Raw genomic sequence first — 13,817 nt, forward strand, 5'->3', positions numbered from 1 at the left:
TACTGGGCAGATTAATAAGCCCTGTTGTCAAACCGGGCAGCGGATCCTACTACTCGGGTTACACGCTTTCAAGAGCTGTTTACACTCTGAGTGAACAAATGGCGAGAGTCAGACTCTGGGAGTCTGGGAGGGAGGGTGCCTGGGACAGGCGAGGCAGTATCCCAAGCACCCTCTGCCCTTCCTTGCTCCCATTCATCCCTTTGGTCGACTGCTTCCACTGCTGTCCTTCTGACTTTGTCTCTTTCTAGAACTGCTGTCATCACTCTACCTGAGTGAACAGGTGAGCTGTTGGCTCACAGACCCTGAAACCTACAGGAAGAAAGGGATAGAAGATGAGTTTTATTGAGGACTGGGTCCCCACAGGAAAGAGACAGCACTCTTGAATTAGAATAAACAAGGAGCAAGTTTACAGAGGTGTGGGTGGAAAGAAACCACAGTAACCTGGGGCTGGGAACAGCAGCGGAGCCGGTCCCACTCTTAGGGCACAGAGCCAAGGGGAGTCACAGAGCCCAGAGAGAGAGGTTGGGTAGAGCTGCCCCCAGGAGAAGAGCAGGAACCTTTGCGTGAAGAATGCAGACAGTCTGGGGCAATCTCCCAGCGAGTCAGAAAGAGCCCACCCCTGCCAGGCAGGTCCTGCAGGGCACAGAGCAGGCAGGAGGCGGTGGAGAGTGGCTCTGGGTGGGGAGACGGGAGCACCAGAAAAGGTATCCACCGTGGATGGATGCATCGATGCACACTCTCTTATTTCATGCTCGTGACAGCCTCGGGAGTTAGGTGTCATTCCCGTATTGTTTCACCATTTGAAAAATATTTAATTGTAGTAAAGTACACGTAGCATAAAATTTGCCTTCTTAACCATTTTTAAGTGTAAGCTCAGTCACGTTAAGCACATTCACATCGTTGTACAACCAATTCCAGAACTCTTTTCATCTTGCAATGAAACTCTGTCCCCATTAAACAATAACTCCCCATTCCTCCCTCCCCAGCCCCTGGCACCCGCCATCCTACTTTGTCTCCGTGAATTTGATTACTCCAGGTGCTTCACATAACTGGAATCATACAGTATCTGTCCTTTGGTGACTGGCTTATCTCACTTAGTATAATGTCCTCAAGATTCATCCATGTTGGAGCAGGTGTCAGAATCTCCTTTTTTTTCCCAAGGCTGAATAATAGTCCACTGTATGGACAGACCAGATTTCTTTATCCATTCATCCCTTGATGGGCACTTGGGTTTCTTCCACCTTTTGGCTATTGTGAATAGTGCTGCTATGAGCATGAGTGTGTAAATATCTCTTTGGAGACCTTGCTTGCGGTTCTTTGGGGTATATATTTTGAAGAATTATTGGTGGATCATATGGTAATTCTATTTTTAGTTTTTAGAGGAACTGCCGTGCTGTTTTCCATAGTGGCTACACCATTTTACGTTCCCACCAACAGTGCACGAGGGTTCTACTTTCTCTACGTCCTCACCAACACAAGCTATTTTCTGCTTTTTTGCTAGTAGCCATCCCAATGTGTGTGCGATGGTGTGAGGTGGTATCTCACTGTGGTTTTGATTTGTCCCCAATTTTGACAGAAGAAGCTCAAACAAAATTGAACAATTGTTAAACGGAGGAGCTTGCAGTCAACTTTGGTCTCTGTTTTTTCTACTACATATCACCTGTCAATGAAAACCATATTTCCACTGTCTGTGACTTGGCATGGAGAGTTCCAGGGTCCCACCAAGCAAGTGAAGTTACACTGGTGCTAGGGAGCTCTTTCATCTTTATGTGGACAAATTGGCTCTTTTCTGTAAGAGAGGCTGCTTAGAAAACCAGATCATGAGCTGTTTAATGCATCTAGAAGGGTCTGAGACTCCCAAAGTGAGAAGAGAAATTGGTGTGGGTTTTTCCATAGTTAATTAGGGATGCATACATGGCATTTTTAAGGAAACATAAAGAGAGGGGGATCTTCATCAACTGTAGATTACCTATATCGCTGAAAAGCAAAAGCCAAGAGCACTGAAATGCCCAGCTGGTGGTGGGGACTGCATTCCCAGAAAGCCGTTTTCGGAAGCAGCTTTATTTGAAATAATTAAAAAGATTCAGCTTTTGTAGGCTGGTTGGCATCGTGCTTCGGAGCAGCGTAACTTCTTGTTCAGGATTCCAGCTAACAAGCTCCGACTTAGTGATAGACATCTCCGTGTGCAGGTCAACAGAAGCTGCCTCGGAGAGTCTCATTTCATTTTGAGCAGTTTGCGGCTACTTCTTACTGACCGTAAGGAGCCAGAGTGCATTTCCGATGAGCTCCCAGACGCAGACTTGTGAATCCTCCGGGTTAGGTCTGTAGATGTCTGCAGAAGCGGCCATGATCTTTGTGTGTGGACTGTGCACGCAGCTGGCATTGTCTGCAATCTGAGCACAGCCCGATGCGATAGTGGAAACCATGGGGCACCTCTTTCTGATCATCTCCAATGTGGGTGGAAGGGACTTGAGCACCACTTCAGAGGAACAAGAAAGACGATTTGCATTCCACAAGAATCTTTTTCCCCCACATTGTACTTCACTGGTAACTTGAGAATGCAGCTCAGGCATCACAGCAATTCCGGATGGGAACTGACAGTGGGCGCTCAAAGTCATTGCCAGGTCTTCTTCATTCCGGGGCATCACTTTATGAAATGAGAGGGCCAAAAAGCATGTTTAAACTCTGCAAAAAAAAAAAAAAATCACCTAAAGGTGTGGGAGCCCAGCTGAACCTCCTGAAGCCTTGCAGGCGAGAGCCCATCCCGCTGGCAAAGTCACTCTTTCACACCTGCCGGAAAGCTGGGTGGAAAGATATTCTAAACTAGCTGTGAATTTCATTGCATCTCTCTCCAGCCAAAGCCACTCAGGGGTGTGGTGGCGAAATGGGCTGCCACGCAGATGGTTTGCAAAATGCGCAGCCCATCTGTCTTTATCATGCTCATTTCCTCTTTTATTAAAATGTTAATGAATATAGTTTTTATTTATCATTCGGTGACATGTGCAGCATCTTTTTCTGGGAGACAAATCTGCAATCTGCCTAACCATGTGAGCTGAAAGAGAACTTTTTCCCATTACACACTGAACACAGGAATGAGAGATATTCCGGTTCTGTTTAAACTGCTATATGCAGGTTGAACGAGAAATTCCTTTACTTGCGGATAACAGTACAAGGAGGCACAGTGGACTCAGAGTGGGAAGCCCGGGTTTAATGCCAGGCTCACTGGAACTAGCATGAGCCTCAGTTTCCACATCTGTTGAATGGGGATGAACACTCCATCTCCTGGAGCTGCCGTGGTAAGGAAATGAGATAATTCACGGGAATGCATTCTGCACTCACTTGGTATTATTCAGGCATGTGCTTATATACGTTTGAATTTGTTTTGCTCATTCTTTCAGACTCTCCGTGGAAAGTGCATCTGTCAAATGTCGGCCCTGAGATGACAGGCGTTGCCGTGCGTGGCCTGACTCCGGCCCGCACCTATCAGTTCAGGGTGTGCGCCGTGAATCAGGTGGGCAAAGGCCAGTACAGCACGGAGACGAGCAGGTGTGTGAACATGCCTCCCTCGGCGTGGTGGCCATGTGGTGACGAGGGGCGGCTTGGGCCCAGAAGCAAAACCGAGGCTTCACGTTGGGTGGGGGAAATCGATCAAAGTAGTCAACCTCCGTCCCTCAGTGATATTGGCAAAAACGCGAACGACTATAAGAAAGAAGGAAAACACAGTGTATGTTGGACTGGCTGGTTTTCTGTGATCGTCTGAGGGAAGTTTCTTAGACCTCCTGGTGCTCTGGTTGTGCCGACAGAAATCTTCCCTGTAGCACGGTCCTCTGTATACATGAAATTAAGAGTTTATGATGCTTTCATGCCTTTTACCCACCCCGACTGCCAGCCTGATGGGAGCTGGGGCCACCATCTTGACAAGTCAACACCTAGCGGTGTTGTGGGGAAGCCTAATGAGCTCAGGGTGTCCGTCGCGTGGCGCAGTCCCGGGTGGTCTTGCCGCTCGCCCGTCCCTGGGGAGGCTGCTTCTGGAGCTCTTTCAGATGTGACATGGGAAACGGCCCCACCAGATTGCCACGTGCGCTCCCCAACTAATCGGAGCTTTCTCAGTGGCCTTGACTTGTGGAATAGTTGAGCTCTCCGTGACTTTTTTCAAAATGTAGGAGTTTGCTATGGGAACTATCGAAAGAGCTGAAGAAGATCATTTGGAAGGAGTCTCAGACCACAGGCCCGCGAGCTGGCTCGCTCAGCCTTGTAATCCTTGTAAAGAGTGGAGGTGGAGTGCGTTATCTAGACAGAATAAGGTCACCTCCCGTGTCTTCCTTGCCGCTTGCTTAACTGATTTTCTATTATGTTGATTTGTTCTAACTATTTCACGCGTGTCCTTTCAGTCTGATCAGCTGTGCATTTTGCTTTTCTCGTCGTCTCTGGATTTTAATAAAGAGGCTCAGGATTCAGCAAGATGGAGGACGCAAAGTAGCTCCTTTGTTTCCGGCGCTGATCTCTCTTTCCCCTCCCCCTCTTTTATTTTTAGGCTGATGTTGCCTGAAGAACCACCCAGTGCTCCCCCGAAGAATATAGTGGCCAGTGGGCGAACCAATCAGTCCATCATGGTGCAGTGGCAGCCGCCCCCAGAAACGGAGCACAATGGGGTGCTACGTGGCTACATCCTCAGGCAAGTTGCTTGTGACAGGTCGTTTTTAGACTGTCGTTATCAAGAGTCAAGTGTCTGTTTTGCTGAGGTGGCAAACTCAAATGTCTATAGGAGCCCAACAGTAATGAAGAGAATCAGGCCAGCTGTAGGACTCCAGGGAGTGGTGGAGACTGTGGCAAACTGGAGTGCAGAAGCAAACAGGGACAGCCTTGCAGAGACAGTGTATGCATATTCAACCATATGTGTACCCATAAGAAACCACATCAGGGGTTGCATTCTGGCAGGACAACAGAGAGGGAGAGTATGGGTTGGGAGCAAGGTGAGCTGTTGATTGTAAATCCTTTTATTCTATTTAAGCTTTTACCAGGGGCATGTATTATTAAATGTAATAATTCTTAATTAGTAATAACGTAAAAGATTTAATTATTAGCCAGTTTTAATTAAATTAACCATGCTGGAATGTCACTCCTTATTGCCAGGTTCTCTAGTGTTTCAAAGAAATTTAAAAATCTAGCTTTTTACATGCAATCTCACAATTTTTAAATGTTGGAAATGATATCAATATATTTTGAAACACTGGGCAGGCCGTACTCACACATCGCAGGCCAGATGCGGCTCAAGAGGGGCCAGTTTGCTATCTCTGCCTTACAAGGGGTGGTCAGGCTGCTAACATGTTGAGAGGAACATACCAGGACTTGGCTGGGTCTGAGAGGAGAAACCTCCTTTGCCAGAACTCCTGCTAATTTTAAATACGCACTGAATGTGGTCATTGCAGTGATTTATTGATACAAGTAAGAAGAAAAGAGTAAAGCAATACCAAAGGATAATTATGAAACCTCTTCTGATAGATTGTGCTGCTGTCAACGGGTCTGTTAATCTGACATGTACTTTGACTGCTTTAGCAGCCTCTTGGGGCAAGACGTCCACTATTACCTTCCTCCGAATGCCTAGCCCATGCCCCTTCCGAGTGTGTGATCAGAAAATACTGGATTAGCAGAAGTCTTAGTGGATAAATGTAATGTCTTAGATAAATGTGAGTGGTTATGAAAGTGTTGCTTCTTTAACTCCATTGCTTTGCATATGGAGGACAGCTCATTCCTAGTGCATATTTCTGTAATCATCCATTCGTCATTTAATACATGTTTATCTATACGCATGTAATATTTGCCTGTCACAAAGAATTCACTGCTATTTTCGAGTTTTTCCTCAAGCGTATGAATTATCCTCTAAACATAAGCCAGATCATTATCTGCCTCAAGTGGCCTATGTTTGGCCTGTCCCTAGGGGTGCATGGAGGGCTGGAGGCCTGGAGTCAGCGCTCAGGGCCCCTGTGGCCGCCGGGCCGCCCCATCTCTCCTTTCCCATTTCGAAGAAGGGGGAAGAGGAGACTGCGATCTGTCCCCTGCAGGCAGGGGGCGCCTGCGGGCTCCGGTTCCTGTGGATGCTTCCAGATAATTCCCAGTTGCCTTCCGGAAAACAGCCTGGTGCTCCCGCTGCTTGAAGGCTGACTTTTCTGTTGCGTTCATGCCACTCGCTCCTTGCTCCAGCTGTAGCTCTTGTTCCGTGCTCATCAACTAATGAAAATAATTGGCCTTGCCGTCTCGGACCATGCTTGTCACCAGCTGCCTCTTTTTTTCAGCACACGCAGGAAAAGTTTCCTTAGGCTCCAGCTGCCAAGTAAGGACTTTAAAAGTCAGCCCACAGAACCAGGCTCGGGGCATGGTGTTTAATAATGAAATCTCTCTGATGTTATGAGGCCCCATCAGGGACTGCACATTTCTCTATTTTGTGGCATTACTACTGTTAAAAGGATTTTCCGTGATGGTGTCAGGAGAGTCGAGTGCTGGAAAGGAGGGCATCTGTATTTGTAGGGGTTTAAATCAAGAAAGCCCTAAAGTGAGGGTGCACTACCCAAGGCCTGTGAATATCAAAGTCTCCAGAAATTAAAGACCCGTGCCAAAATGAATTTGCTTGGAAACATTTCCAAATAACCCTCCGGTCTGCAAATCAGCTCTGTTTGCAAACGCGTGTCCTCCAGGGCACGAGTCGCCGGGGCGGATCTGCAGCGCAACCCAGGGAAGAACAAAACACGAGTAAATCACGCCGTGGCTCTGCCCAGAAGAAGTAGTTAGGGTGCGTGCGCAGTAATAAAATATTTATAATAATGGGCAGCGTGTTTCTTGGAGAGGAACACAGGGGTTATGTCCTTTAAAAACATCCTCCTGTTTCTTTCCGGATAAAAAATCGTCTTGTTCTGCGTGACGCAGTCTCCTGGGCAATGTGTCCCACCAGTCAGAGGACGACGCCCCGCACTTCCGTCATTAATTGTGACCTTCCCAGACATCCTGTGAATGTCACAAAAGCACCCTGAGCAGCTGGTCAGAAGGGACCGACCTGCCTGCCGCGGCAGGGACAGCAGCCCATTTCCAAGACGGGAATTCTGCAGTTTGATGGTACCGTTGTGTAAAGAGGGACCTGGGAGGAGGTGTGTGGCTCATGCGGCCTTAGTTTCTTATAATTCAGAGTTATCCCTTAACTTACTACCTAGATCAGCAGTGTTTTCACAGAGAGAAATATCTAGGGTGTGGTTTACGAGTCCCATCTCTTTTGCATCCATTGTTTCATCTTATTCTGGCAACAACCCTCTGAAATGCCATTGTGATTATATCATTTTAGGAAGGTGGAAACCAAGGCTCAGAGAAGCTAAGAATTAGCTTGAGGGCACCCAGCTCGTAAGTTTTCTTCCCAATCGAAGTCTTCCAGAGCAGATTTCTTCCCTTCTCCCTGGAATGTATATCATATAGTGATGGGTCCACACGAGTGAGCTCTTAAGCAGTCATGCCCAGCGTGTGCCAGATTGGTTCTAAGCGGTCCTGGCACCGTTCCGCCGACAGGATGCTCTGGTGTCTGCTGCGGGTGTGGAGCCAATCTTCACCTTTTTCCAAATGGCTATCTAATTGTCGTAGTGCCATTGATTCTAAAAGTTCATGTTGTGTACATGGGGAATTTAAGGGGAAATAGCTGTCCCATGGGTTGTTCCATGCCAGCCTCTCTCTCTGTCGTCCACTGCCTTGAAGACCATCACGTTATAGAAAGCAACCCCACTCCCACTGTGAATTGTGCCCACACGTGCTCAGTACAGGTAGCTTGGTATAAGGATGCCCGTTCAGTAGGTCTTGGCGGTTGGTGGAATATGAAGCAAAAATGTGGTTTGATACATTCCCTTTCGTTCTCGCCCGTCACAGAAGAGAACTGGCCATCCCCAGCGCCTCCCGCCAGGCGAGCTGGAGGCCTGGGGTGCTGCTGTGCCTTTAGGCCAGAGGCGGCCGAGGCCTGGGGCCTTCCTGCCAGTCAAGGGCCGCCTGCTCTTGATCGTTTCTTTTTCCCTATCAGAGGCCTCACTGAGCACAAATGGGCTGGGGCGAGTCTGAAAGGCTGCTCTCAGAAAGTCCCGATTCTCGTGAAGGGCCTTTCCTTGCTATTTCCGTGCTTCCTTAGCGCATTTTCAGCCATCATTCTCATTGGAGAGCTGTTTTCCACTTAAGGGCCTAAATTTCGGGGTTTCTTCTTTTTCTGATGCCGGCAGCCTTGATGACGTGCTGGTCCGTGCTCTGGCTCAGTTCCTTCCCCCTTGTGTCCAGGCGCTCCGCCCTCGGGGACAGCGCAGGTGACTAACCGGGACTCCGCAGTCACAGAGGAGGAGCCGGAAGACCCCCGCCTGCTGTAGCAGGGCACGGAGCTCCTGCTGGCGCCCTGGTTCTGCGTCCTCCTCAGTCTTTTCCCTCTTCCGCTTATCATACGAAGCCACGTCTTCTTGAGGCAAGAACTACTTCTTGGAGAGAAATTAGATGCTTTCGGAAGCTGCACAATGACTGAGGAAATTGCTCCCACAGTACATGCTCCGTGCTTCGCCCAGGGGAACTGATTAACTTCTATCAACGGAAGCGTGGAAAAACACTTGCCGCCCAAAATAATGCCGTGAAAGTCCTTTGAGAGCACAAATAGCAATTTCTGAATGTATGCATTTTCTAAGTCCAGAGTCGTGTATGCCATTTTTAAAAAATAAATACAACTTTAAATTTCTGCCTTTAATGCACTGAAGAGCACTCTACGAAGCTCCCCTCAAAAGCAGTTTGTCCCACTTTGCGTTGGACTAGTATTTTAGGAGTGTGAACACCTTTTAAAGCCACTCGTCCTAGTTCTGGGACCTGCTTGGACAAATCCAGAATTCCTAACTGGAAAGAGAGCTGGGAGCTCAATTCTCGGGTACCAGGAGGCAACGCACTGATTGGCTCTCCATTTCTCCCCACGTTTCGGAGTCACAGGAGGAAAGAATTGCTCAAACTGATTGATGGCAGCACCCCGCTAGAAATCACGTCTGGGATTTTTGGTACTAAGTCAGCATACTGCCTAGACAAATTACACTTAAAAAGCTATAATTTTTCCTTAACCCTAACAGAGTTGAAGTGTCAGTTCTGTTTTGCCCGGATCTTATAATCACTGTGAGATTAGATTATACCTTTTCTAGTGGTTGAATTAAGAAGTAGTGTTGTCTGAGGCTGACCTCTCGGCTTTACTGTAGTTTATTGACTTCCGTTTTCCTCTAACCACGCACAGTAACCGCAGGTAAACCCGATTCCTGGCTCAAGTCATTTCTCTACGGTCTGATGCAGGTACCGTCTGGCCGGCCTGCCTGGGGAGTACCAGCAGAGGAACATCACCAGCCCAGAGGTCAACTACTGCCTGGTGACAGAGCTGATCATCTGGACGCAGTATGAAATACAGGTGGCAGCTTACAACGGGGCTGGCCTGGGCGTCTTCAGCAGGGCTGTGACCGAGTACACCTTACAAGGAGGTAAGCTTGCTTTCCTGCGAGCTGGCAGTCTTTGCTGGGGAGCAGGATTTGCAAAGTTTGGTGGGAGCGTGTTAGAAATAAAAATACAGGATTTGATCCTCTAGGGAGCAATTAGAAGGAAATTCATCACATGTTTAATTTAATCTCTCCATCTATTCCGAAGCTACAGCAATACTGTAGAAAGGAAACAGATGATCTTCTAACTGCTTTTTTCTGCTTACTAAGGGCAGGAAGGAGCTACACACATGCCTTAACTAGTCCACTTATTCTTGAAACCTTCTGTGGAATTGACTTTCTCTAAACGGAATCGTGGTATATTTTGCAGTAAAGCTGGCCTGGAGTCCTACGTGGTACTGGGACTGTTTTTCAAAGAAAAGGATTATTTAGAATTTTGTTTTTAGTGATGTAATATGATTATTGGCAATGGAATTTGCAACTTGGTGCTCTTTTTTCTTTTTGGTTTTCTTTTTCATTTACACAAGCAATTAACTAGATCAATAGAAACGCCTCCTCACACCCACCCCCCAAAAATGACCAGGCAGAATGCTATAGAGCCCGTGGCTCTCACGTATGTGTGCTGAGACCCAACCCCGTCAGGTTAAGGCTTTCTATAGCGCCTGATTCCTCCTCTGATTCCTGGAGGACCCGGGTCTCTGCCCAGGAAGAGCCAGGCATTGGAAACACCCTCCAGGCCTGCAGTTCACTGTTAGCGCTCTCAGATCCTCTCTGGACGCGACTCCATGTGCCCCACAGCAGCCCTGTCCTGCCCAGAGGAGGGGTCGCTACAAAGTCTCAACCCCTTCCCCACTCAGCAGGCACCGCGCCGGCCTCGCGCATGTGGTTTCGTCTGCTTAGGCGTCCTTATTGCTACCAGGCCTTGACCTTTCTCCAATGATAAGGTTTCTAACTGCCCGCTTCTCTCCCCAAACCATGCCTGAGACCTAATGTTCCTTGATATTACATGCTGTTATTATCATCCCTTATTGATTGGCTGTCTGTTGTCATCCCTAAGTCCATAAATCCTCCTTTATAGATTAAGTGCAGTCAGTCCGGCTTTCACCGTGACTAGCAGAGATGTTTAAAATGCAAGACAGCCGGGAAGGACCTGCTCGTCGGCAAGTAATTCTTGATTACTCATTGGAAAATGAAAATAGCTGGAAACCTGGACTATTAATGTTTGCTTTAATTAGTCTATTTAATAAAATGACTATAAATTTGGAAACACTTAAAATGACGGCTATTGCTGTTAATAATCCCCTATTACTGTGAATGGCGACGGCTTCATTTTATTGCCGGTGCGTCTGAGCTCCGTGCAGGGCAAAGGCAAGCGGGTCTCCACCTAACTGAGAAGGGCTTCAAGGCCTTCGAGTTGGCTTTTATGCATTGGCATCAGGGAGCCATTAAAGGTTCAGAGCTGTAAGTGACAGGCTCAAAATGCTGTATTAGGAGTTTGAGTCTGTCGGTTCGTGTGCCACAAGATGGGAGGGGAGCTGAGAATGGTGGCAGCAACCCCAGAGTCAAAAAAGCGGTAGTGTGGCCCTGAGTGATGAGCTTCCCTGGCTCTGACGATGGCTGTGAGAAGGGCGAGCGATCATGTTTGGGTGGCGCTTTGTAGTTTTCAAAAGAGCTTGACATCTCTTCCCTGTCCTGCGCCTCACAACAACCTGTCAAAGCAGGGCAGTTAAGCCCCGTGAACTCTCACCCAATGTGTCCTGGATGGTAGGACTGGGCACAAAAACGGGAAGGGAGACAGCCCCTCCCTCAGATGGCGTGCAGTGTGTAGATAGAACCGGGCGAGTTTTGTTTGCAACCGTTTATGCACAAGGAAACTGGACGTTAGCCAGCTCACATTTGGCCGGTCTGAAATCGCGTGGCTACCAATAGCAGAACCAGCGCTCATACCCAGTCTTCGGAGTCAGGACCACTGTTTTCTGGGCGACATCAGCAGCCTTGGATGTCAGTGGGACTTCAGAGGTGATTTTGGCCTGATTGGTGACAGCCTGGCTGCCCAGACTGGCAGGCCTGTGCACGGGGCTCTGTGGGGATGGCGGATGGCGGGGTGGGCTCCCGCCTCCGTATGGAGCTATCTCGACTAGGATACGTCCTGAGTGTGCTTCGGCTCAGGGGGAAGATTCATTTTCCTCACATGAGGGAGAACCTGACTTCTTTGTGAAATTGTGGTTCACAATCTTGCTCTCTTTTAACTGTTTATGAGCTAATGTTTCTGAATGATGCCATGCATGTGGCTTTCCCCTTGGCATCTCAGTTTCTGTGACAGGGTTGTCTTTCCTTTGCCTGGATGTTGGATGGCTGGTGTTGGAGCCCAGAGCCTGGAGCCACCAGCGGGTCTCAGGGACACCCAGCAGATATGGTCCTAATTCACATCTTTGCTCGCTACGGGGTGTTTTTGCTTTGACATCTTGAAGCCGTTCTCATACACACTCAGTGGCAGTGTTTCATTACCCCCCAACCATCGGTGTGGGCTCAGGAAACAGGTGGCTTTGTCTTGCTCTGAGTGGTGCGGCCTTTCTCTCTATGCGTGTTTTAGACTGCCTGTGTGCTCAGTGTGGTTATAACGTCCCTGGGGAAAGTCCCCCGAGCTTGCTGGAATTCAGTTATTTGGTCATTTCACGCTCTGCTTCCAGACCCTGGTCCTAACCCAACACCCGTCCCTCAGTCACTGGACAGAGTTTCTCAGGTTTGTGACAGCCTCTGAGGCTTCCTCAGGAAGCACCACCTACCTGACCCTCCTCTGTTTGAGGGACACGCCTGAGCCCCAGGACAAATCGGAGGAGAGACGCTTGTTGGCCACGGTGTTGCGACACTGTCCCTGAGACTTGGCTGTGGCACGGACTCCAAACCAGGCTTAGGTTCTTGGCGGGTGTCAGGAGGGGCACACAGCCAGGGAGGCAGCTGGCCCCACAGCAAGGTGCAGTCACACTGTGCTCATCCCCCCTGCTCCTCAGGAGCCTCTGGGTCAGCCACCCCACAGCTGGACAAAAGAGAGCAAGTGGCCACCCCACAGCTGGACAAAAGGGAGCAAGCAGCCGTCCCACAGCTGGACAAAAGAGAGCAAGCGGCCGCCCCACAGCTGGACAAAAGGGAGCAAGCGGCCACCCCACAGCTGGACAAAAGAGAGCAAGCATGTTAATTCTGTCCTGGAACCGATGTTCCCACCCAACATAGCGGAGAAATAGGAGAGGATTTGGCACAAGGTCAGGAAGAATGCGGAGTGTGAGGGAGGACCAGGCGGTACTAGCCTGGGTCTGGGGTCGATGAGTGAATGCACTAGATAAAAAGCTATCTGATCAGAAAGTGACACATTAGAAAGAAAAATGGCAACAGCGAGGAGGGGCCATGAATAATTTAGGGAGACAGTGACGGAGGGTGGGGCATTGTGAGAAGTCTTCACACACACACCTTTCTGTATACGTGACCCCCCGCTATGGCCGTTTCCTGGGAGTCCATCCAGGCCTGACTCTTAATATCTACTACTTATCTGCCTTCAAGAACCACGTTAACCTCCCTGTGCCTTAGTTTTTTCATTTGTAAAATTGTGACATTTATGTCTGCCATGACGACTTTCAGGGTGGCTGTGAAGGGAAAATGAAACCATACACGTGAACAGGCTTGGAAAGCGTGGAGCTGTTACGCGAACACCATCCTTGTTGTTGTTGTTATCATCCCAATTCCTCCTCCTACTGTGACAGCCACCAGTATCTACTTGAATGTTTCTGTAGTGGCAGTTGGACAGAAAGAAATTTGGGGTCAGTCTCCCAGCTAATATAAAATTGAGAACACAGACATCCAAGAATTGATGTGCGTGCCTACTGTGTGCTCAGTGTTGTGCGATGAACCATGGCACTGAGAGCGGCGAAGACACCTGACGTGTCAAACTTGGGGACTTGCGGCCTCCGCGGGGAGGCGAGACTAACGTTCGTGAAGCAAGAGCAGGGACTGGAAAAGAAGCCGGCCTTGCTGACGTGCGTTCGCTCTCATTTGTCAAGAGCTTGGTGTTGCCAACATGCTTTGGAGTCTTGCCAGTCAAGGTGCTCAGAGGAATACGCCGTCAGCATGAAGCCCATCCCTCAAAAGGGGTTTTCTTGGGGTCTCTGGTGGGACAGCATCCGAGGAGGAGGTATGCTGCTCTCTGTATTGGTTGAGAATGGAGTCCAGCTGCTAGAAACAGACCCAAAGTAACAGTAGCGTAAACGAAATAGAGGTGTTTTTATCTTTCTCACACAAAGGGTGGGCAGTGGGCCGTCCAGGGCTGTAACGGGAGCTCCGTGTTCACCAGAGAATCAGGCT

General features: G+C 48.8%; 1 protein-coding gene across 1 annotated transcript in view; it reads left to right on the forward strand.

Moving 5' to 3' along the window:
- The window catches only part of SDK1 (sidekick cell adhesion molecule 1), a 625,710-nt gene that overhangs the window by 415,159 nt on the left and 196,734 nt on the right, over positions 1-13,817 (forward strand). The window contains exons 15-17 of the mRNA XM_046666514.1: positions 3,399-3,546; positions 4,535-4,675; positions 9,328-9,509. Coding sequence (XP_046522470.1) covers positions 3,399-3,546; positions 4,535-4,675; positions 9,328-9,509 — 471 coding nt within the window. The remainder of the gene's footprint in view (positions 1-3,398; positions 3,547-4,534; positions 4,676-9,327; positions 9,510-13,817) is intronic.

The sequence above is a fragment of the Equus quagga genome, chromosome 7 (genome assembly GCF_021613505.1).
Source record: "Equus quagga isolate Etosha38 chromosome 7, UCLA_HA_Equagga_1.0, whole genome shotgun sequence".
Lineage (NCBI taxonomy): Eukaryota > Metazoa > Chordata > Mammalia > Perissodactyla > Equidae > Equus > Equus quagga.